Below are 22,253 nucleotides of genomic sequence, written 5' to 3' on the forward strand. Positions count from 1 at the left end.
CTATCTCGTATATAAACTATAACCCGACCGCTTAAGTTAACGATATCCTAGTATACTTAGTTTATAAACCGACTTTAGATCTACCTACCCTATAGCTAGTCTAACCCGAACGTCACAGTATCATAGGATTCTTGTCGCATATCTATTTTCCACCACGACACATGAATCAGGGGTCTGAAATGACCACGCTTCACAAGCACTGAAACCTTCCTATCCGTGAGACGTCGTGGCAGCCGTTCCGTGTCTGAGATGATGGATCCGAGTCGCGCTGATTCGAGACATGGCGATGCCAAGACGCCCAGCACGACCGCAAACAACAAACGTCGATATACGAAGCATCGGGAATACGCGACGTCATCATCAGATCACCGCCCGACCAGCCAAGCTGCGCCGATGGCCGACCCCAGACTGGACACGCATCGCGTGGCACCAGCAAGCATCGATGTAAGGCGCAAGAAAGGAAAACTCTAATGATATCAATGGCAATGCGATGTGTCAGTCCTTGGCGTCGCTAGCCATTGCGGCATGGTGTACCGCGTCACGACTCACGACGCAGACTATCGCGCAGAGACCTGACCAGGCCAATGGACAGACAGCAATGCCTCCAGCGTAGCCAGATACGGACATGCTTAAACTACGAATCGCATAGTCTAGCGACTCTAGTCTTCGTACTAGCCCAGCGACTGGCCTAGCGCCTGTCTTACCCACCGGGCGCGGGTGCCCGTTCGCGTCATAGACTCGTGCTCGGCCTTCTTGGAGACAGCGAGCGCGACGGACTTTGCACGTAGATCCGACGTGGCAGAGCAGAAGCAAATGGACTGACACGTACCATATACAACTGGCGCCAACCCGGCACGCAGCCTACATTGTTGTCTTTCATGACCCCATCGTCGCTGCTGCTGCCTCAACCACCAGAATGGACGTCCCCACGCCCAAGGACACGGATGTGCCCGGCGGCTTCCCAGAGACGCCCAGCACCATGCACACAGACGGCGCGCAGACGCCCACGCCAGGAGAAGGAGGACATGGACTGCATGCAGCTGTCGGTGCTCCCATCCTGACGGGTGCGAGGGCACCCGCTGCTGAATCTGAGGCTACTGCTGAGCCCTCGCTCACCAGCACCCTCCCGAACCAACACCAAGTCAGCGACGACCGTGACAACCGCGACGAGACGACCACGACCAGCTCGGCGAGCACCACGCCCAACGAGACGACCAGCAAGCCGCCGCTGGAGAAGCGCCCGACCGGCCACAACGAGGATGACCTCTTCCGCATCCTGTCGCGTCGTCGAACGTCCAACACGCACGCCACCAGCAAGGACAATGACGAAGAGGAAGACCAGTCGCAGGAGATCAACCGACTCATGTCGCGCATGTTTGGCCACGCGCGCCAGGAGCAGAGCGAGGAGGAGAACACGCGGCACGCGGGTGTTGTGTTCCGCAACCTGACCGTCAAGGGCGTCGGTCTGGGCGCGTCTCTCCAGCCGACGGTGGGCGACGTCTTCCTCGGGCTGCCGCGCGCCCTCAAGAACCTGCTCACCAAGGGCCCCAAGGCGGCGCTGGCCAAACCGCCCGTGCGCGAGCTGCTGAGCCAGTTTGACGGCTGCGTCCGGCCGGGCGAGCTGCTGCTGGTGCTGGGCCGACCCGGGTCCGGCTGCTCGACGTTCCTCAAGACATTTTGCAACCAGCGCGCGGGCTACGAGGGTGTTGAGGGCGACGTGACGTACGGGGGCACCAGCGCGGAGGACATGGCCAAGCACTTTCGCGGCGAGGTCATCTACAACCCAGAGGACGACCTCCACTATGCGACGCTGACAGTGAAGCGGACGCTGTCGTTTGCGCTGCAGACGCGGACGCCCGGCAAGGAGTCGCGGCTCGAGGGCGAGACGCGGCAGGACTATGTGCGCGAGTTCCTGCGGGTGGTGACCAAGCTCTTCTGGATCGAGCACACGCTGGGGACCCGCGTGGGCAACGAGTTCATCCGCGGCGTGTCGGGAGGCGAGCGCAAGCGCGTGTCCATTGCCGAGGCCATGATCACGCGGGCGTCGGTGCAGGGCTGGGACAACTCGAGCAAGGGCCTCGACGCGTCGACGGCGCTCGAGTACGTCCGCAGCATCCGCGCCATGACCAACATGGCGGACGTGACGACGGCCGTCTCGCTCTACCAGGCGGGCGAGTCGCTCTACAACCTGGCCGACAAGGTGCTGCTCATCGACGAGGGCCAGTGTCTCTATTTTGGGCCCTCGGAGGGCGCCAAAAAGTACTTTCAGGACCTGGGCTTCGAGTGTCCCGAGCGCTGGACGACGCCCGACTTTCTGACGTCCGTCTCAGACCAGCACGAGCGCAGCGTCCGGGAGGGCTGGGAGGACAGCATCCCACGCACCGCCCACGAGTTTGCGGCCGCGTACCGTCGCAGCGAGGCGTACCAGAACAACCTGCGGGATATCGAGGACTTTGAGACGCAGCAGCTGCAGCGCCAGCAGTCGCAGCGCGAGCGTAACGCGTCCAAGAAATCGGCCGAGAAGAACTACACGCTGCCCTTCCACCAGCAGGTCATGGCCTGCACGAAGCGGCAGTTCCTCGTCATGACGGGCGACCGGGCCTCGCTCTTTGGCAAATGGGGTGGCCTCGTCTTCCAGGGTCTCATCGTCGGCTCCCTCTTTTACAATTTGCAGCCGACGGCGGCGGGTGTCTTTCCACGCGGCGGCACGCTCTTCTTCCTCCTCCTCTTCAACGCCCTGCTCGCCCTCGCCGAGCAGACGGCCGCGTTCGAGTCCAAGCCCATCCTGCTCAAGCACAAGTCCTTCTCCTTCTACCGGCCGGCGGCGTACGCCATTGCGCAGACCGTCGTCGACGTGCCCCTCATCTTCATCCAGGTCGTCCTCTTCAACGTCATCATCTACTTCATGGCCAACCTGTCCCGGACCGCCTCGCAGTTCTTCATCGCCACCCTCATCCTCTGGCTCGTCACCATGACCACCTACGCCTTCTTCCGCGCCATCTCGGCCTGGTGCAAGACCCTCGACACCGCCACCCGCTTCACCGGCCTCTCCATCCAGATCCTCGTCGTCTACACGGGCTACCTGATCCCGCCCTCGTCCATGCCTGTCTGGTTCAGCTGGCTGCGCTGGATCAACTGGATCCAGTACGGCTTCGAGTGCCTCATGGCCAACGAGTTTGCCTTTCTGCAGATCGAGTGCGTGCCCCCCTACCTCGTGCCCCAGGGCCCAGGCGCCCAGCCCCAGTACCAGTCGTGCGCTCTCAAGGGCAGCGTCCCTGGGCAGACCACCGTCTCGGGCGCCGCCTACATTGAAGCGGCCTTTGAGTACAGCCGCGCGCACCTGTGGCGCAACTTTGGCTTCCTCTGGGCGTTCTTCTTCGCCTTTGTCCTCCTCACCACCGTCGGCATGGAGTTCATGAAGCCCAACGCGGGCGGCGGCGCCATCACCGTCTTCAAGCGCGGCCAGGTGCCCAAGAAGCTGGAGAGGGCCATTGAGACGGGCGGCCGCGACAAGAAGGGCTCAGACGAGGAGGCTGGGCCGACTGCCCACGTCACGCCCGCCATGGTCGAGGGTCACGAGGACCAGGAGCAGGAGAACCTCGACACATCCAACCAGGTCGCCAAGAACGAGACCGTCTTCACCTTTCAAAACGTCAACTACACGATCCCCTACGAAAAGGGCGAGCGCAAGCTGCTGCAGGACGTCCAGGGCTACGTGCGTCCCGGCAAGCTGACGGCGCTCATGGGCGCGTCGGGCGCCGGCAAGACGACGCTGCTCAACACGCTCGCGCAGCGCATCAACTTTGGCACCGTCGCGGGCGACTTTCTCGTCGACGGACGACCGCTTCCCCTGTCCTTCCAGCGGGCGACGGGCTTTGCCGAGCAGATGGACGTCCACGAGCCAACGGCGACGGTGCGCGAGGCCCTCCAGTTCTCCGCCCTCCTGCGCCAGCCCAGAGAGACACCGCGCCAGGAGAAGCTGGACTACTGCGAGACCATTATCGACCTGCTCGAGCTACGCAATATTGCAGGCGCGACGATTGGCACTATTGGCTCCGGGCTGGACCAGGAGCAGCGTAAGCGTCTGACGATTGGCGTCGAGCTCGCGTCCAAGCCGGAACTGCTCTTCTTCCTCGACGAGCCGACGTCTGGTCTCGACTCGGGCGCGGCCTTTAACATTGTGCGTTTCCTGCGCAAGCTCGCCGACGCGGGACAGGCCGTCCTCTGCACCATCCACCAGCCCTCTGCCGTCCTCTTTGAGCACTTTGACGAGCTGCTGCTCCTCAAGAGCGGCGGACGCGTCGTCTACCACGGACCCCTGGGCCACGACAGCCAGCACCTCATCGAGTACTTTGAGGCCAACGGCGCCCACAAGTGTCCCCCCGACGCCAACCCAGCCGAGTACATGCTCGACGCCATCGGTGCGGGTGACCCCGACTACCGCGGCCAGGACTGGGGCGATGTCTGGGCGCGGTCCAAGGCACACGAGGAGCGTAGCCGTGAGATTGCCGACATGATCGAGAAGCGTCGCCACGTCGAGCCATCCGCCTCGCTACGTGACGACCGCGAGTACGCCGCGCCTCTGTCAACGCAGACCTGGCTCGTGGTGAAGCGGTCCTTTGTCGCGTATTGGCGCACGCCCAACTACATTATCGGCAAGTTCATGCTGCACATTCTCACGGGGCTCTTCAACTGCTTCACGTTCTTCCAGATTGGCTTCTCCAGCACCGACTACCAGAACAGGCTCTTCTCCATCTTCATGACCCTCACCATCTCGCCGCCGCTCATCCAGCAGCTGCAGCCCGTCTTTCTGAATGCGCGCAACATCTTTGAGTCGCGCGAGAATAATGCCAAGATCTACTCGTGGTTCGCGTGGACGACGGCGGCTGTCGTGGTCGAGATCCCGTACGCCATTGTGGCCGGGGGTGTCTGTGAGTCTTGTTTGTCCTAAACTTGTAATTTATTGATTGCTAACATGACAGACTTCAACTGCTGGTGGTGGGGCATCTTTGGCCTCGACGTGTCCGCCTTTGCGTCCGGCTTCGCCTTTCTCCTCGTCCTCCTCTTTGAGCTGTACTACGTCTCCTTTGGCCAGGCCATTGCCTCCTTTGCGCCCAACGCGCTACTCGCCTCGCTCCTCGTCCCCATCTTCTTTCTCTTTGTCGTCTCCTTCTGCGGCGTTGTTGTGCCCGCTCAGCAGCTGCCCACGTTCTGGCGCAGCTGGATGTACTGGCTGTCCCCCTTCCACTACCTGCTCGAGGGCTTGCTTGGCGTCGCCATTCACGACCTGCCCGTGCGCTGCACGTCCGCCGAGTTTGCGCAGTTCACGCCGCCGCCGGGTACCTCGTGCGACGAGTACGTGCAGCCGTTCATCCAGCAGGCGGGCGGCTACGTCGAGACGGGTGCCGGGGGTGTGTGCAACTACTGCCAGTTCGCGACGGGTGACGAGTTTGGGCGCAGCTTCAGCGTGTACTATTCGCACAAGTGGCGCGACTTTGGCATCTTTTGCGGGTTCATTGCGTTTAACTACTTTGTCATCTTTGCCGCTACACTTTTGCGCTTCAAGGGCAAGAATCCCTTGAAGGCGGTCCTGGCCAAGAAGCAAATGGCCAAGCAGTGATGGATGGCCATCTGTCACACGACAGACGGGCGATGGCAGGTAACACCAGATTTGTGTAATGTCAATATATTAATGCATATACTGTCAAAGACCATCTCGCATGCCTGTACAATAGTGAAGGAGTGATATATTTTCTTCTCGCCAGACACTCGAGCAATATACACGCTTAAGATGAGTGCTCATTACAAGACAAGACAATACCCAACGCCAGCTAGCTACCAAACTCGATCGCAACGCCCGCTATCCCTCGCTAATTACCCGTCACTGTCAGCGTCAACACGATGCCTGCCCAGAATAATAAGATAGGGACCCACCTACAGTAAAGAAAGCTCGAGGTCACCGTGGATCCGCGCCTTGAGCTCAATCTCAATCTCCAGGTTGAGGTCCAGCCGCAGCTTGAGGGACTCGCTCTTCCCACCGCCGCCGCCACCTTGCTGCTGCATCTGCTGTTGCTGTTGCTTCTGCTTCTGCTGCAGCTGGCGCTGTTCCTGCCACTGCTGCTTGCGGCGCGTGAGCTGGCCCTTGGGTGTGGTCGGCTCCTCTTCCTCCTCCTCGCTCTCGGACTCGTCCTCTTCCTCGTCAGACTCCTCTTCTGAGTCATCATCTTCGTCGTCCTCGTCCTCGTCCTCGTCGTCACGCGCAGACGAGTCGTCGACGGCGTCCTCAAACTCGGCGCTTGAGTCCTCGTCCTTTTCGGCCTTGGGGTCCTGCTTGGCCTGGTCCGCCTTCTTGGCGTCTTCCGGCTTTTCCCCGTTGGTGGCCTTTTCCGTGTCGGGCTTGGCCTTGTCATCCTGGTCTTGCGATGAGGGCTGCTCTGGTTTGTCTTCTTGCGCGGTGCCGTTGCTCTGCTCTGTGCTCTGCTCTTGGGTCTGCTCCTCCTGCTCCTCCTGCTTCTGGGGCGCGTTCATCTTGTCACTCAAGTCTTTCTTGGACTTGGTGTCGTTTTCTTTGGTGGCCTGTTGGGGTTAGCTCAGCTCTTTGAATCTTCGGGTGGCAGCCTACGGTGCTCATTGTCGCTGCTTTTTGGCTGTGTCTATCTGTAGGAAGCTGTGTCTATCCGTGAGAGGTCGATGAGAATAGGTAGACTATGGACAATCCATAGCAGAGCCGCACGAGACGTTGATAAGGGTCTCGCCAAGCAGGGTTTCGCGTCCGAACCCAGGCGCCCGCGCCAAGTGACGCAACAGCTTCGACTGTCCCAGCTGTCGAAACTTGGAAACCTGCAGGCTGGATGTCGAAGCAACAGAGGGCAGGGGTGGCAGACGTCCTATGACGCCAGTGTACGGGGCAGACAGTGGGGGGGGGAGGGTCTGTCTGGCGTGTACGTTTATAGTAACTTGTACGGAATAATTATGTACGTGGATCCTCTGTGGTGGACTAGACTAGCGGGAGCCGTCTTGATACATGTATATACGCAGAACGTCATTCAAGAATCGAGAAGAGAGACAATTGCATACAGACCAGACGCGTCAACATGGTCATCGGTCTGCTCGCAATCGCAGCCATCCCGACAGTGACGGGCGTGGGCCAGGCCGTCAGTGCGCAGCAGCGACAGCAGCAGGCGTGCAAGGAGCAGCTCAAGTTTATGCTCACGGCGATGCTACCAGTGGAGGGCGAGCTGCGCGAGGCCGCGTTCTGCGTGCTCGTGGACGGTCAGGTAGGCTGTCCCCTACTTGCCAGAGAGACTCACAGAGGGCTAACACACCAGCTCTACCTCGACTTCCCAGACCAGCCCGTGCCAGGGCACAAGTTCTGCGGGTACTACTTCAAGTATCCCGGCCCAGAGCAGCACCAGGGCCTCGTCAGCACGATATCCGACGACCCGCCCATGCTGAACTGGATCTTTGTCGACGGGTCCACGCGCGCGGTGCGGTTTGGCGGCAAGAAGGCGACAGAGGGTCACGTCATTGGGCCCTGGGGCTGGAGCGCCGACGAGCACTTTTTGACGCTGCAGCAGGATCCGGCCAGCTTCAGGGCGAGAAAGGGCGAGGACGGGCGGTGGAGCGTGTACTGGGACCCCGAGGGCGACGGTGGTGGCCTGCCGCTGCGGCTGCGTCGAAGGATGATGCAGCAGGGCGTCGAGAGTCGCTATGTCAAGGGGTGAGCTGAGGTCCAAAGGGCACCAAGAGTCCAAGACACGTCCCCGGATTCAGCAGAAGCTTGATTCGAACTGGGCAGAACTTGGCAGCAGCCGCATCAGCGTCCGCGCCATTTCCATGCGCAGCTGGTGTGGAGGGGCGGGCGGACATCCACTTCCACTTCGGACAGGTGTCCAGGGCAGGGATCGTCTTTATTTTGCCGGTCCTGGCTGTCAGTCAGTCAGTGAGGCATGGCATGCCATAATTATTGACAGATGACCTCATTCTTGAAACCTGTTCTCATCTCGATGGCGGGATGATGGGAGTCGTGCGTCGTCTATTATATCATAGGGGTCCTCTGCAGTAGCACGCCAATTCACACTCCATTCATTGCTCAGCTCGTCTTCTACTCATTGATCATTCGAACCATCGGTTTCTCAACCTAATCATACAAAACACATCCCTCACAAGAAGCTACAATGGCCCCCACAAAAGAAAAGTCCGTCGACGACATGGACACGGCCAGCACGGCTTCAGGTGAAGAGGGCGCCGCGCCTCCCCCCCGCCGCGAGAAGAAGACCAAGAAGAAGAGCAAGAAGAGCAAGTCGTCGAGCCAGGCACTCGACCAGATCCCCGGCGTGGGCGACGTGGGTGGAACGGCGGAGGGAGCCATGTCTACGGTCTCCAACACGCTGGGCTCGGTCGGCGGCGGCGTCCTGGGAGGCGGCCAGAAGCAAGAGGGCGGCGAGTCGGGCGGCGGCGGCAAAAGCGACACGCTCCGTCTGCGTCTCGACCTCAACCTCGACATTGAGATCCAGCTCAAGGCGCGCATCCACGGCGACCTCGAGCTCGCCCTGCTGTACGTATTGACCTACCCTGCACCCCCTCCTCACGATGTACCAGCGCCCATTCTTACGTGGAAACCTCCAGCACGGGATAGACGGTTTCTTTGTCTATCTATTCCGTCGTGCCCTCTGATCTGCTTTTTGTCTATATGTTCTTCGTTCAGGGCCATGTGGCTAATCCTCACGTTTTGTCAGGAACTAGCGAGAACTAGTTGTGGTCTGCTTTACTGTCTGGTCTTTGCGCGTTGGCGTTATCCGGCTGTCTCTATTTGCGATGGCTATTGTGTGTATTTAATGGTAGAGCGATGCATATCTGTCCACGGACGGGAGCGCGAGTTAGGTGGTTTGGATGGACATGGACATGGAGGGAGAATACTATGGCTCTTGTCACCATGTTCCATACCCAAGAATCAAGAATCAAATACCTATAATTACCTCAGTTCCATCAGAGCACTAAATTAGTCGCCAAGCCACGTTCGATAGACAATGTGTCAAACTGTCAACCACCACACCACCAGCTAGCCAAGCCGCTGTCCTGCTTCTAGTCTAGCCCACATCTGCTAAGCTTCGTAGCGCCGGTTCGCGGCTGCAGAAAACTGACAGGCAGACGCTAGAGGAATTCGCCCGTAACTATTTCCAGGTCCAGATCCCAAGGAGCCGCGCCAGCGTCGCACGTTGCCAAGTTTCTGCGCCGCCCCCGCAACGCCTGCTTGGTTCTTGGCCAGGGTCGGTCAAGCTTTTGCCGATCCCACCCTCGCCATGACGATCCGGCCTGGTGGGTAGCTGGCAAGTCTTGGCCTGGAAGAGGGGCCGTCAGACTCGCTCATGTCCAACTTGCCCTGATGGATCGCGAGACGCGACCGCATTGCCAGCGGCTCCCGACCACTGCATCAGGACTGGAACCCCCCGTGCTCATCCGCCGCCGCTGCTGCTGAAGCTGAACCCCCTTCCACTGCAGTCCACTGCGTCCACTGCTGTCCACAATGCCTGAGCCTGAGCAGCAGGGCTCTCCTGGACCTGGTCATTCCCCGCCCACGCACACCACGCACACCTTTGACGTGCCATACAAGGCGGGCATGTCCTTCACACCGACGAGCGCGGACGCTGAGCCGCGCAAACCCGCGCACATTGATCCCATACCGCGCATCGCCTTGGGCGACGGCTCCTCACCGCAGGCGCCCTCGCAATCCGAGCAGCGTCGCGCCCAGCGTCGTCAGACGGCGGGCCTCGCAGAGGGCCTCGAGGGCAAGTACGTCGATGAGTTTGGCAACGTCCTCGACTGGGATGGTACCGTAAAGGGACGCGTCGAGGGCGACCTGCCGTCCATGGTGGGACGCCCCGTCTCTGCCAACGGTGATGTCCTCGCAGAGGGCCAGGTCGTGGGCCACGTGTCCGAGAACCACGACCAGCCGCCCCTCAAGGAGCTCGACGGGGGGCTACGTGTCGACGACATGGGCAATATTTATTCGGCAGACGGCGGCATCATTGGGAAACTGAACGAGCCGCCCAAGAAGGCGGATGAGCCACAGGAGCAGGAGCAGGAGAAGCAGCCAGAGGCAGACAAGAAGAAGCCGTGCGGCTGCAGCGCGCCACAGCCTGCGTCTGCACCGCGGCCCTCTGAGATCTATCTCGACGTCAAATCGACGTTTGATGGGATCCAAATCATACTCAAGATCCCCACCATCTTCAACCAGGTGAAACAGGAACAGCACCGGCAGGAAAACAAGCGCGAGGCAAGCACAAGCACAAGCACAAGCAGCGAGCAGGGCCTTGCGGATGAGCAGGAGAACGAGCAGGCGAGCTCCAATGACACTCGCGGATCATGATGACTAGGATAATAAATTAAACTTCAAACTCGTAACGCCGCATGGCTCTCTAGTCCAGGATTCGCAGTTGACTACGTATACGACCGAGAATGCGCGGGTTCCATGCAGAGGATGGACTTTACGGCATGGATTTTGACGAAAAACCTGCTTTGGCTACCCACCCGCCCGCCGCACCTTGATGTAATTCAGACCCCCAGAATGAACTTTTGACAAACCACGCACGCACGCAATCTCGATGCTGTGGCTCATGCGATGCGTGATCGTCGTCCCGTGTCCAAGGAAATCTAGTCCCCCTATGTTTCTGTTGCATGGGGAACCCGGTCGTCGGCTCGATAGAGGCGACCCTTGATATCGACCACGACCCACACACCACGCACGCCTTCAAGTTCACGCACCCCATCAAGCCACGACTGCCCGGGTGGCGGCCGAACGATGTCATACGAGCCGTGGACATGACGTGTGGCTTGAGTGTCAGTGGCTGTCAGCTCAGCTACTCTTGTGAGATTCCCTGCCGTGAGGGAGGGACGGCCAACAGACGTGACGTTGGCAGCGTTTCGCACAAGCAGGTTTGGTGGCCAGACTGGAGGGGCATTCCTGTTCCTGGATCCGCCAGGTGTAGAGGGCATGGTTTGGTATAAGAGGGCGAGGATGCTGCGTCGACGGGCCTCGAGCTAGACTATGAAGCGCAAGTTTGCTGCCCTGAGAAGTTCAGTGCAGTTACCACAGCGAAAGAAACCATACTACAACATGCCCACCAACCCACTATCCGTCGCTGGCGGATGGAAAAAAGATACCCCCAGCGCGGAGAAGAGCAACCCAAGTACGTCCTGTAGTCACCTATACATGACTCAAGCTAACAAGGACCAGCAGACGACGCCACAAAGCAGGCTGAAAATGTGCCTCGCTCCGTCACCGGCACCGTGAACGAGGCCGGCGAGATTGTGGACGAGTCTGGCAAGAGCATCGGCAAGATTGCCGACTCGAGTGATCCCAAGGAGCTCGCCGGCAATACCGTGAACGAGGCTGGCAACATTGTCTCCGAGGCAGGCGATGTCCTCGGCAAGACCACCCTTGGCGGTGATGATGCCAAGGTAGACGAGACCACAAAGAGCACAGAGAAGGCGCAAGATAGCAGAGACGCGGCACAAGACACGGCAGATAAGACAACAGACGACGCCACCGACAAGGTGGACGACACAACGGAAAGCGCCGGCGAGTATATAACCGAGGGCGGTGATAGCAAGTCATCCAGCGGCTGGTTCGGCAAGACCGCCAAGGGTGCTTACAACACGCTCGGCTCGTTCGGTTCCAAGGGCAAGGAGGCCTCGGACGACGTTCAGGAGCAGACGGGCGAGACCACAGAGCAGGGCGTCCAAGACACAAAGAACAACACCGAAGAGACTGCCCAGGAGGGTGCTGAGGACCCTGAGAAGAAGCTCGACGATACAGCCCAGGACACAAAAGACACTGCCGATGAGACTGCTGAAGACTCTGAGAAGAAGCTCGACGAGACCACTGAAGACGCTCAAAAAGGCGCCCAAGACACCCAAGAAGGCACCGAGGACCCTGAGAAGAAGCTCGACGATACCGTCAAGGACGTCAACGACACTACCGAAGAGACTGCCCAGGATGGTGCCGAAGACTCCGAGAAGAAGCTCGACGACACGAATAAGGACGCCCAGGGCGCTGCCCAGGACACTGCCGAGGAGACTGTCCCGGAGGGCGCTGAGGATCCCGAGAAGAAGATCGACGATACAACAGAGGATGCTCAAGACAAAGTAGAGGACGCCCAAGATGAGGCCAGCCAGGCCCTCGACTTCTCCATCCTGGAGAACGCCACCGTCAACAAGGGCGGCAACCTCGTGATCGACGGCAAGACCGTCGGCAAGCTCGTCGAAGGCGAGCCTAAAAAGCTACAGGGTTGCAAGAGCGACGAGCAGGGCCAGATCTGGAACGACTCTGGCAAAATCGTCGGCAAAGCGGAGCCCCTCCCGCAAGACGACGCGGAGCAGAAAGAGGATCCCCCCTTCAAGAACTTCCCCGACGCCATCGTTCGTGGTGACGGTAGCGTCGTGCAGAGCGAGAATAATGACACTCGCGTCGGCACGCTCGTTGAGGGAGACCCTAAGAAGCTCAAGGGATCGAAGGTGGACGAGGACGGCGATGTCCTCGACGGACAGTTCAACAAGGTCGGCAAGGCCGAGCCCTGGGATGAGCCTGAGCCTGAAGAAGCTCCCGAAGAGGAGGCCCCCGACTGGTCGTTCCTCGACGGCTGCACCGTCAATAAGGGCGGTAAACTCGTCAACAAGCAGGGCGAGGTCGTGGGGACACTCAAAGACGGCAACCCCAAAGAGCTCCAGGGCCATCGCTGCGATGCCAAGGGCCAGATCTGGAACGATAGTGGTAGCATCGTTGGTCATGCCGAGCCCGTGTCCGACTCGGAAAGGCAAGCTGCCAGCAAATCCTTTTCTCCATTCGAGAATTTCCCCGACGCGGTTGTGGAGGCGGACGGCAGTATTACCTCGGACGGCAAGCGTGTCGGCACGCTCGTCGAGGGTGAAGTCAAAAGGCTCAAAGGTTCAAAGGTGGACGAGGATGGAGATATTTTAGACCGCTTTGGAAACGCTATTGGCAAGGCTGAGCCCTGGGATGAGCCGGAGCCCGAGGAGGAGGAGGTGGACCGCTCTATCCTGGCGGGCAAGCGTGTCAACAAGGCTGGCAACGTCGTGGATGGGTCCGGTGTAATCTACGGCAAGGTTGTGGAGGGCAATGTCCCATCTATGGTCGGACGCATGTGCAACAAGCAAGGCCAGATTTTGTCCGAGTCTGGTGACGTCTTGGGCCAGGCCGAGGTCGTCTCTGAGGGCGAGCGTGAGGGCTCGAAAGAAGGCCCCTTTGCCGAATTGGAGGGTCTTACCGTCGCCAAGGATGGTACGATCGTCACACCCGGAGGTGACATTGTTGGACGCCTCACCTCAGGTGACGGCAAGACACTATTCGGCCGCCCAGTTGACCAGGACGGCGAGATCGTGGACAAGAACGGCAACACGCTTGGCAAGGCAGAACGATGGAGCCCCCCTGAGGATGAGAAGAAGCCCAAAGGTCCAATGGAAGGTCTCAAGGTGAACCGCGAGGGCAACGTCGTCAACAATGAAGGCGAGACCATTGGCAAGCTTGTTTCGGGTGATTTGTCGTCTGTCGTCGGCAAGGAGATTGATGCTGACGGCGATATCATCAATACAAAGGGTCAGACCGTTGGTCACGTCGCCCTGATTCAGGATATTCCCCAGGAGGAGGCTAAGGAGACAGAGGAGGCCCGCCAGGCTCGTGAGAAGACCGAGGCCGAGGAGAAGAAGGCTGAGGATGACCGCCAGCTTGCCGGCCAACTCAGCGGCGCCATTGAGCAGTCTCTTGAAAAGATTCAGCCCATCCTAAACATGATCAAGGACAAGATGGCTGTTGTTGACAACAAGAAATCTGATGAGATTGACCAGGAGCAGCTCGTCAAGGAGGTGAAGCCCCTCATCGAGGAAGGCGGCAAGATTCTTCAAGAGACCAACGGCATTGTCCGCGGTATGGACCCCGACGGTCGTATCCAACGCCAGGCCAAGCAAAAGTCAGGCACCAAGGACGCGAGCCCCGAGGAGCACCATCTCGCCGAGGTTTTGAAGACATTGACGGGGGATGTTACGCAGACTGTCGACGGTGCCAAGAGAAAGCTTGAGTCACTTCCCAAGGCGAAGAAGGAGCTTAACCCGCTGTGGGGACTTTGTACGTTTTGAAGGTGGATGGGAGGTGGACTCTGCTAACGACATGCAGTGACTGAACCGCTTGGCCAGATCATTGCCGCGGTTGGACTCCTACTTACTGGTGTCCTCGGCATCGTTGGAAGGTAAGAACCCGCTGCAGTAATTGATCTCCTGCTGACGGACTTTCTAGATTATTGTCAGGTCTCGGCCTTGGCAACCTGGTTGATGGTTTATTAGGTGGCCTGGGGCAAGTTAACTCTTGATCTCTTTGTTTGAAACTTGGACTAACGTGTTATAGATTGAACAAGGTGCTCAGTGGGCTAGGACTCGGGTCCGCTTACGACGCGTTGACCGGGAAGACGAAATGATACACTGATAGTTTTGGATATTGATGCGTTGAGATGTTGATGCGTGGACATGTTTGATGACGAGCTTGGATTTTCGGCTATTGACGTAGGCTGTACAGATAGTTTCATATAGTAATGTCATTATGTTCCGGCATAGTCCATGCCCTCGTCCATAGCACCAGCGTCGTCGTAGCCAGGTGCGCCACCGCCAGCCTCGCCGTCCGCTTGCGGGCATCGAGCTTTGGTGTGATCCATCCGCTTCGACTTCATCGACGGCATCAAAGGCTGAGCCACTGGCATAGTCGTAGCCAGGTGCGTCACCGCCAGCCTCGCCATCCGCTTGTGGGCAGCGAGCCTTCGTGTGGCCCTTCTCTTTGTGAGCCAGGTGCGTCACCGCCAGCCTCGCCGTCCGCTTGTGGGCAGCGAGCCTTTGTGTGACCCTTCTCTTTGCAGACCGAGCAAGTGATTTTGGAATCTGCAGAGCTAATTAGCATTGCCACATCATCTTTAGTGATCAAACATACAGTCCTTGGGCTTCGGGCAACCGAAGAACTTGTGGCATCCGCTTCGACTTCATCCACAGCGTCAAAGGCTGAGCCACCGGCATAATCATTGCCCTCGTCATTTGCACCTGCGTCGTCATAGCCAGGTGCATCGCCGCCAGCCTCGCCGTCCGCTTGCGGGCAGCGAGCCTTGGTGTGGCCCTTCTCTTTGCAGACCGAGCAAGTTATTTTAAGGGTACCCACCCGCAATTGCGACAGGCGTTCTTGTCAACACGAGGCTGCTTGCCTATGTGGCGTCAGTATGGAAAGCTCGACGGGTAGGAAAGGTGATCACCTACAATAGAGTAGACGATGGCCCTCCTCGTTGCAGTTCGGGCATGCGATGATCTCGCGGGAGCGCTCAGCCTTGGGTTCAGGACAATCTTGGGATTGAATCTGCAGAGCTGATTAGTATTGCCACATCATCTTTGGTGATCAAACATACAGTCCTTTGGCTTCGGGCAACCGAAGAACTTGTGGCCCTCTTCACCACAGTTGAGGCACGTCTCCGGCTTTTCGCAATCCTTGCTGAAGTGGCCCACTATAAACGTGTTAGAAGCATTCATATGATATCGACTGGAGGAGATGACTTACTTTCACCACACTTGTTGGGAGGCTCGGTGCAGTCATTGGCGCGATGACCAGAGCCACTGCCAGACGCATGATGATGAAAAATGGATCAGAGGAGCGAAGATGATGATTCTCTGTCCGAAGAAGATGTTGATGTTAAGGGAAAGAGGAAGCACGCGATAGCGCGCCTTTTGAGGGCAGCTGTGTGGGTCAATGGTGTAGCCTGACTAAGCAGGGTAACATGCCTGATTGTCTCGTCTCGTACCTTACCTGTAAACTTCACTTGAACTTCACACGGCAGCTACGGTCAGCCGTATGACGCAGTATGACGTTTGTATTTTGTAGTGAACCACTAATCGCATTGTCTCGGAGAGAGCTGTAGTTCCCTTTATTTATTTGTTATGTTAAGTCAATATTCAATCCTCAACTGCGCCACGAAATTCGCACCCAACGCCCACTCTCTCAGCGACTGGAATCAAGAGAATAGGTGTCCTCCTCATGCTCCCTCCGCAGATCCAGGTGCTCCTGTTCTCGGCGACCTTCTCCGAGAAGTTGTTCAACTACGGCACAAAATTCGCACCAGACGCCCACTCTCAAAAGCTGCAACACAGCGAATTGACCGTCAAGGGAATCTCCCAGATATTCATCGACTGCCCGAACAATGAGGACTACGGCATTGACTTGGTCAAGCTAGACACAGAGGACTGAGACAACGCTGAGCAAAAGGTCAAGGACGTCATCAAGAAGAACCGCGCGCAAGCGAGCTACTCTCCTAGCGCCACGGACAGCCAGAAGTCGTATCAGGGTCTGAATAAGATCGCCACCCACTACGGCATTGAGTTGGTCAAGCTGGACACGGAGGACTGGGATAACGCTGAGCAAAAGGTCAAGGGCGTCATCAAGATAAACCGGAAGACATGATTTACGGGGATGACACAAGCGGGTCGCTCTGGAGATCGCCTTCCAAGAATACGTCGAGACGATTCTCGTCGAGTTCCCAGAGACCACCTGCCGTAGACTACAAGAAGGCTTCAACCAGGCCTTGGGTGTCTTCCTAATCGCCTTGGAGACCGAGGTAGAGCCGTCCTTTACGAACATTGATCTACAGAGAAATGCTGACAAGAAGTACAGCCGTCCTTTGCCGACAAGAGGTACAGCCGTCCTTTACGAACATTGACCTGCAGGAAAATGCCGATAAGAAGTACACGGTCTCAGTTCGACTCTCGGACAAGTCGGCCGAGCGCGAGGCCTGGCCCGAGAACACAGGTGACCGAAGACATGAGTTACGGGGACGAGGCCTGACTGAGGCGGAGTCTCAGTTCGACTCTCAGACAAGCCACGTCGGCCCCGCGAGGGCTGGCCCGAGAACACAAGGAACCAAAGACATGAGTTACGGGGACGAGGCCTGACTGAGGCGAGGAGTAAAGGGGGACGGCTGCGTCACGTTAGTAAGGCATGGGCACATACATAGGCATCAGAACTCATTATCTGTCGATATTGAGATAACCACCTGGTTCGATATTGAGATATACAAACGCATCAATCTCCAACCCCATTAATACATCATTTCTTCTTTCCAAGAGTCCAAGCCCACTGACCACCAAGGCCGAGTCTTTGGTTTCTGTGTTAACTTAATGAACAGCCACGCTGACTCTCCGCGCTAACCAACAGGTACTAGCTGACCAAGAAATAGACTCGCGAGAGCGCGAACAGCGCATGACCACCAATGGCCACAAGGTCTCAGCGCAGGTGGCCACCTGCCCGACCCAACCGAGAAGGGAAAAGGGGCAAGGTCAGAAGCCCCACCACATTAGCCCCAACAAAGATCAACGGGAAGGAACACCTGCGTGGAGTTGTTATTGTTATCTAGGCTATCGAGAGGAGGGTATCTCTCCCTTTCGGCCCCCAACGTTTCTGTTTCCACCTTCATGTCACCTTCAAGGGCGCCCAGCGCGACCAACTGTTCATGGACTGCCCAAATAACGAGGAGAAGTACACCATTCTGTGCCGACTGTAAGGTCTCGATCGGCCAGTTCGTCATTTTTGTCAAAGTGAGTCTATGCAAAGCCCAGTCAGAGTGCCAGCTAACCAAGAGACAGACTCGCGAGAGCGCAAGTATCATCGAACAGTCGCCGATGGCCACGGGGTCTCTGCTCTTCATACCGCCTTTGAGGGCGCCAAGAGCATCGAACTTTTCGCCGCCACGGACTAGGACGTCTGCGACGAACTTCTCGCCAATTCCGCATCGGCGAGAACAAGGTCCTCATCACCACGAACGTCCTAGCCCGAGGCATCGATGTCTCCAGTGTCTCCATGGTAATCAACTACGACATCCCCATGAAAGGTCGTAGCGACGATGAGCCGGACCACGAGACCTACCTCCACCGCATTGGGCGCACCGGTCGCTTCGGGCGCGTCGGTTGCTAGCCGTATCGTCGGTATACCTTTCCTTTGTGGGGGCCATTGTCTCCATCAGCTTTAACACTGCAGTAGCACCCATCAACCTTTTGCTTAGAGCAGGATGAGGGCTTGCTTTTATCATGAGTCGGCGACGACAACGAAGACATGAGTTACGGGGATGAGACAAGACTGAGGCGGAGGAGAAAAAAGGCAAGGCTGCGTCACGTTAGTAGGGCATGGGCACATAAACATAAGAACTTATCACCTGGTTCGATATTGATATATTGCTTGTCCGTCCTCGCCGTAGCTTGTTCTGGTTTAGTTTTAGGCCTGTATGGCAATGAGTGCCACTCTGCACAAAGGTTAACAGACCGAGGAGTCAGGACATTTTGCCTTTTTCTAGTGAGTTCTAAGTAGGATTATAAAATTCCATTGAACAGCCACTCCTTCAAGGTCCGCTCCATATCACACCAGACAATATATACTACGGAGGAGGGGGCTGTTTTTGAAAATATAAATAACACCGGAAAGAGCTCAGGGAAGATATCACGTAGATAATTGTCCCTCACTAGATCATACCTTCTGTTGAATAGAGCTCAACATATATTAGCGATGTATTGAAGGACATTTGGCGGCAGGACATATTTTCAAAAACACCCAACCGCTAAGGTGGTTATGAGTACTCCACTGCACAACACACTCAAGTCCAAACCAACTTAAGACCACTAGACCTTCTCACGGACAGGCAGGAATACTTGGATATCGGGAGGGAGCATGGTGCGGACACGCATGCGTACTACTTAGTAGTACTTAGTACCTAGTACGCACCCGACTCAGCAAAAATATTACGTATTAGCTTCCGGGTAAGTCGGTTCCCCTGAGATCCATATTGACTCTCGACCCGCCTCCCATCACTCTGCCTTCACCTCGAATTCCTTCCTTACGGTATCATTTCCTCGAGCCTTTTTAGAGTGCTTTCCCCGCTGACTCTGACAGCGTGCACTTCCTTCTCTTCCACAACTACGCACTGCGATCATGGCTGATCTCGCGAGCCGCATCACGAAGCCCGACGGCGCGGCCGTCGAGAACACTCCAGCCGCTGAGGCTTCCCCTATGGGTCCCAACTCCCAACTGAGTCCGCATCGAAAAAACTTGAGCAGGGTCTTGGTGACCAATGCATGCGTGTCCGCACCATGCTCCCTCCAGAGATCCAGGCGCTCTTATTCTCAGCGCTGAACTACGCCACGAAATTTGCACCCGACGCACCATGCTCCCTCCAGAGTGCTCCTGTTCTCGGCGACCTTCTCTGAGAAGGTGCTGAACTACGCCACGAAATTGCACCCGATGCGCACTCTCTCAAGCTACAGCGCAGTGGACTGACCGTCAAGGGAATCTCACAGATATTCATCGACTGCCCGATAATGAGGAGAAACACACTATCCTATGTCGATTGTATGGGTCCACCTCCTCAAGATGTAGCGCAGCGAACTAGCCGTCAATGGAATCCCCAGAAATTCATCGACTACCCGAACAACGAGGAGAAATATATAATTCTGTGTCGATTATACGGCCCAATTATGATCGGCCAGTCCGTCACCTTTGTCAAGGTGAGTTCATACTAGGTCTAATTAGAGAGTTCCAGCTGACCAAGAGCAGACCCGCGAGCGCAAACATCATCGAACAGCGCATGACTGCCGAAGACCACAAGGTCTCTGCTCTCCATGCCGCCTTTGAGGGGGCCCAGCGCGACGAACTTTTCCCTGAGAAGGTTCTAGCTTGGACTAGCGTGTGTTGTGTGGTGGAGTACTGATTATATTGTCTCCTATGACATAGCGCCACGCTCCCAGCGCCACAGACAGCCAGAAGCAAGCGCACGCCACCGCGAGCACCTCCTACAACGAGTACACGAGGAAAAGGTCAAGGACGTGATCAAGAAGAACCGCGCGCAAGCGAGCTACACTCCCAGCGCCACAGACAGCCAGAAGCAAGCACAGGCCACCGCGAGCACCTCCTATAACGAAGACATGAGTTAGCGGGAGGAGGTGACTGAGGCGGAGGACAGAAAGGGTCAGGCTGCGTCGCGTTAGTAGGGCATGGGCTGCGATTCAAGGGATTCAATATTGACTTAATGTAGCAATTGAATATTCATTGACTAGTAGGAAATTCCAGCTCGCTTGCCCGCGGTTCTTCTTGATCACGTCCTGAACCTTTTCCTCAGCGTCGTCCCAGTCCTCCGTGTCCAGCTTGACCAACTTAATGCCGTAGTGGGTGGCGATCTTATTCAAACCCTGATACGACTTCTTGTCGGAGACAAAGCTGATAGACACGCGACTCGTGCGACCATTTCGGTGGAGGTAGGTCTTATGGTCGGGCTCATCGTCGCTACGACCCTTCATGGCACCTGGGGGATGTCGTAGGTAGTTGATGACCATGGAGACACTGGACATATCAATGCCACGGGCCGTTCGTAGTAATGAGGACCTTGTTCTCGCCGCTGCGGAATTTGGCGAGACGCTCGTCGCGCTGGGCCTGGGCGCCCTCGAAGGCGGCATACAGAGCAGAGACCCTGTGGCCGTCGGCGCTCATACGTTTTCGATGATGTTTGCGCTCTCGCGAGTCTATTTCTTGGTTAGCTAGTACTCTTGAATGGAGTTGAGAGTGTGGGCATCGGGTACGAATTTCATGGCGTAGTTGAGCACCTTCTCAGACTCACCTTGACGAAGATCACGGACTGGCTAATCGTCATTTCAGACCCTGCATTCGGTACAGAATAGTGTACTTCTCCTCATTGTTCGGGCAATGGTTACCTGTGTGCTCGGGCCAGTCCCGGCGCTCGCGGGGCCGACGTGGCTTATCTGAGAGTCAAACTCAGACCGTGTACTTCTTGTCGTTATTTACCTGTAGATCAATGGTCGTAAAGAACATATAATGCTGTTTCTCCGCTGCCAAGAGCCGCATCAAATCAGCCCGCTTCATGTTCGCTGCCTCCAGTCGTCGGCGGCAAAGGCCGCGGCAGGGTCTGGCGCTTCTTCCATTCCAGGCAAGGGTCATGCTCTATCTAACACTTATCCATCGCTGCCAGTCACATTGAGGGAGTGGGCGTCGGGTGCGGATTTCGTGGCGTAGTTAAGCACCTTCTTAGGAGAGGTCGTCGAGAATAGCAGTACCTGGATCTCGGGAGGGAGCATGGTGCGGACACGCATACGTTGGTCGCTAAGACCCTGCTGAAATATTCTCGGTCGTCGGATTTCGTGATGCGGCTAGCGAGATTAGCCATGGTCGTAGTGTAGGGTGGTGGAGGAGTAAAGGAGTGCACGCTATCAGAGCTAATGGGGAAAGGACTCTTGTAGAGGCACGGATTCGTAGAGGTCGTCAGCGATATGGCTGCGGTCAACTGGGGGAACCATGGTACCTATATCATTAGTGAAGGCGGTGTTTGACTTGGTTATAATCTATTGATCAATTATAAATATGTCTGTTGTGTGTCAGGCCCAGTGACTGTGTTGGGCCCGGTGACTGCCTCAAGCCAGTCACTTTAGGCTACACATTCGGCCCACATCTGCCCTCCAAAGGCAGCATCTTCGCGGCATCACGCCTTCACCTCGAGTTCCTTCTTTATCTTTTCTTCAAGCCTTTTTCTTTTCACGGCATCCCGACCTCTGCGAATCTGTGCCTCTATAAGAGTGCTTTCCCCGTTAGTTCCAATAGCGTGCACTCCTCTTCTCTTCCACTCCACGCTGCAATCATGGCTGATCTCGCAAGCCGCATCACGAACCCTCCCTTCTTCTTCTTTTCCTCGAGGCTTCCCATTGACTTCACGGCAATCATAAGTCTGTTGAGGAGGCTTGGGGTGATATCGAAGAAGCTGTCAAGGAAAAGGACGTCGATGACCTTGTGTTCGCCCTTTTCCAGACCACGTACCGCAGCCTGCAAGGTGGTTTCAATAACCAGGGCTTGGGTGCCTTCCTGATCGCTCTAGAGACCGAGGCTTGGAGTGATACCGAAGAGGCTGTCAAAGAAAAGGACACCGATGACCTTGCGATCGCCTTTCAAGAATACGTCGAGGCGATTCAAGAAGGCTTCAATAACAAGGGTTGGGTGTCTTTCTGATCGCTCTGGAGACCGAATTCCCAGAGACCACCTACCGCAGCCTGCAAGAAGGCTTCAACAATCAGGCCTTGGGCGTCTTCCTGATCGCTCTGGAGATCGCCTTTCAAGAATACGTCGAGTTCCCAGAGACCACCTACCGTAGCCTGCAAGAAGGCTTCAACAACTT

General features: G+C 56.9%; 10 protein-coding genes across 10 annotated transcripts; 7 read left to right on the top strand and 3 right to left on the bottom strand.

Annotated features, from left to right (window-relative positions):
* Positions 1-694: 694 nt before the first annotated feature.
* Positions 695-5,777, top strand: F5Z01DRAFT_123368 (brefeldin A resistance protein). Its single transcript, XM_046257510.1, has 2 exons — positions 695-4,931; positions 4,983-5,777. Exons 1-2 carry the CDS (start codon positions 917-919, stop codon positions 5,618-5,620), a joined length of 4,653 nt encoding a protein of 1,550 aa, XP_046117610.1. The 5' UTR covers positions 695-916; the 3' UTR covers positions 5,621-5,777.
* On the bottom strand, positions 5,503-6,776 carry F5Z01DRAFT_123407 (uncharacterized protein). The gene has a single exon (XM_046257511.1). It carries the CDS (start codon positions 6,526-6,528, stop codon positions 5,935-5,937), a length of 594 nt encoding a protein of 197 aa, XP_046117611.1. The 5' UTR covers positions 6,529-6,776; the 3' UTR covers positions 5,503-5,934.
* Positions 6,777-7,094: 318 nt separating this feature from the next.
* F5Z01DRAFT_674576 (uncharacterized protein) lies at positions 7,095-7,724 on the top strand (the record flags this gene model as incomplete). Its single annotated transcript, XM_046265057.1, has 2 exons — positions 7,095-7,277; positions 7,329-7,724. The coding sequence occupies 2 exons, from the start codon at positions 7,095-7,097 to the stop codon at positions 7,722-7,724; spliced, it is 579 nt and encodes a 192-aa protein (XP_046117612.1).
* A 453-nt stretch (positions 7,725-8,177) lies between these two features.
* On the top strand, positions 8,178-8,638 carry F5Z01DRAFT_674577 (uncharacterized protein; the record flags this gene model as incomplete). The annotated part of the gene is made up of 2 exons (XM_046265058.1): positions 8,178-8,557; positions 8,629-8,638. The coding sequence occupies 2 exons, from the start codon at positions 8,178-8,180 to the stop codon at positions 8,636-8,638; spliced, it is 390 nt and encodes a 129-aa protein (XP_046117613.1).
* A 404-nt stretch (positions 8,639-9,042) lies between these two features.
* Positions 9,043-10,492, top strand: F5Z01DRAFT_656447 (uncharacterized protein). The gene has a single exon (XM_046263581.1). The coding sequence runs from the start codon at positions 9,527-9,529 to the stop codon at positions 10,367-10,369; it is 843 nt and encodes a 280-aa protein (XP_046117614.1). The 5' UTR covers positions 9,043-9,526; the 3' UTR covers positions 10,370-10,492.
* Positions 10,493-10,935: 443 nt separating this feature from the next.
* Positions 10,936-14,538, top strand: F5Z01DRAFT_123771 (uncharacterized protein). Its single transcript, XM_046257514.1, has 5 exons — positions 10,936-11,189; positions 11,240-14,140; positions 14,189-14,261; positions 14,309-14,365; positions 14,417-14,538. Exons 1-5 carry the CDS (start codon positions 11,048-11,050, stop codon positions 14,484-14,486), a joined length of 3,243 nt encoding a protein of 1,080 aa, XP_046117615.1. The 5' UTR covers positions 10,936-11,047; the 3' UTR covers positions 14,487-14,538.
* On the bottom strand, positions 14,348-15,741 carry F5Z01DRAFT_123546 (uncharacterized protein). Its single transcript, XM_046257512.1, has 8 exons — positions 15,602-15,741; positions 15,453-15,548; positions 15,307-15,403; positions 15,212-15,254; positions 14,990-15,036; positions 14,894-14,940; positions 14,408-14,704; positions 14,348-14,360 (listed from the first exon to the last, which is right to left on the bottom strand). Exons 1-7 carry the CDS (start codon positions 15,668-15,670, stop codon positions 14,591-14,593), a joined length of 513 nt encoding a protein of 170 aa, XP_046117616.1. The 5' UTR covers positions 15,671-15,741; the 3' UTR covers positions 14,348-14,360; positions 14,408-14,590.
* On the top strand, positions 15,728-18,004 carry F5Z01DRAFT_724267 (P-loop containing nucleoside triphosphate hydrolase protein; the record flags this gene model as incomplete). The annotated part of the gene is made up of 3 exons (XM_046266628.1): positions 15,728-16,261; positions 17,249-17,326; positions 17,762-18,004. Exons 1-3 carry the CDS (start codon positions 16,076-16,078, stop codon positions 18,002-18,004), a joined length of 507 nt encoding a protein of 168 aa, XP_046117617.1. The 5' UTR covers positions 15,728-16,075.
* Positions 18,005-19,398: 1,394 nt separating this feature from the next.
* Positions 19,399-19,906, top strand: F5Z01DRAFT_636919 (uncharacterized protein; the record flags this gene model as incomplete). The annotated part of the gene is made up of 3 exons (XM_046262244.1): positions 19,399-19,584; positions 19,620-19,763; positions 19,811-19,906. The coding sequence occupies 3 exons, from the start codon at positions 19,399-19,401 to the stop codon at positions 19,904-19,906; spliced, it is 426 nt and encodes a 141-aa protein (XP_046117618.1).
* Positions 19,907-20,091: 185 nt separating this feature from the next.
* F5Z01DRAFT_636920 (uncharacterized protein) lies at positions 20,092-20,424 on the bottom strand (the record flags this gene model as incomplete). Its single annotated transcript, XM_046262245.1, has 1 exon — positions 20,092-20,424. The coding sequence occupies one exon, from the start codon at positions 20,422-20,424 to the stop codon at positions 20,092-20,094; it is 333 nt and encodes a 110-aa protein (XP_046117619.1).
* Between the last annotated feature and the right edge of the window lie 1,829 nt (positions 20,425-22,253).

Source organism: Emericellopsis atlantica (genome assembly GCF_019669845.1).
Source record: "Emericellopsis atlantica unplaced genomic scaffold F5Z01scaffold_15, whole genome shotgun sequence".
Taxonomy (NCBI): domain Eukaryota; kingdom Fungi; phylum Ascomycota; class Sordariomycetes; order Hypocreales; family Bionectriaceae; genus Emericellopsis; species Emericellopsis atlantica.

Coding starts and splice junctions, on each gene's coding strand:
- F5Z01DRAFT_123368 (XM_046257510.1), top strand. CDS start 917: ATGGACGTCCCCACGCCCAAGGACACGGATGTGCCCGGCGGCTTCCCA. Junction 4,932..4,982: donor CATTGTGGCCGGGGGTGTCT/GTGAGTCTTGTT, acceptor CTAACATGACAG/ACTTCAACTGCTGGTGGTGG.
- F5Z01DRAFT_123407 (XM_046257511.1), bottom strand. CDS start 6,528: ATGAACGCGCCCCAGAAGCAGGAGGAGCAGGAGGAGCAGACCCAAGAG.
- F5Z01DRAFT_656447 (XM_046263581.1), top strand. CDS start 9,527: ATGCCTGAGCCTGAGCAGCAGGGCTCTCCTGGACCTGGTCATTCCCCG.
- F5Z01DRAFT_123771 (XM_046257514.1), top strand. CDS start 11,048: ATGAAGCGCAAGTTTGCTGCCCTGAGAAGTTCAGTGCAGTTACCACAG. Junction 11,190..11,239: donor CGCGGAGAAGAGCAACCCAA/GTACGTCCTGTA, acceptor AAGGACCAGCAG/ACGACGCCACAAAGCAGGCT. Junction 14,262..14,308: donor GTCCTCGGCATCGTTGGAAG/GTAAGAACCCGC, acceptor CGGACTTTCTAG/ATTATTGTCAGGTCTCGGCC.
- F5Z01DRAFT_123546 (XM_046257512.1), bottom strand. CDS start 15,670: ATGCGTCTGGCAGTGGCTCTGGTCATCGCGCCAATGACTGCACCGAGC. Junction 15,549..15,601: donor TCCCAACAAGTGTGGTGAAA/GTAAGTCATCTC, acceptor ACACGTTTATAG/TGGGCCACTTCAGCAAGGAT. Junction 14,705..14,893: donor AAGAGAAGGGTCACACAAAG/GCTCGCTGCCCA, acceptor ATCACACCAAAG/CTCGATGCCCGCAAGCGGAC.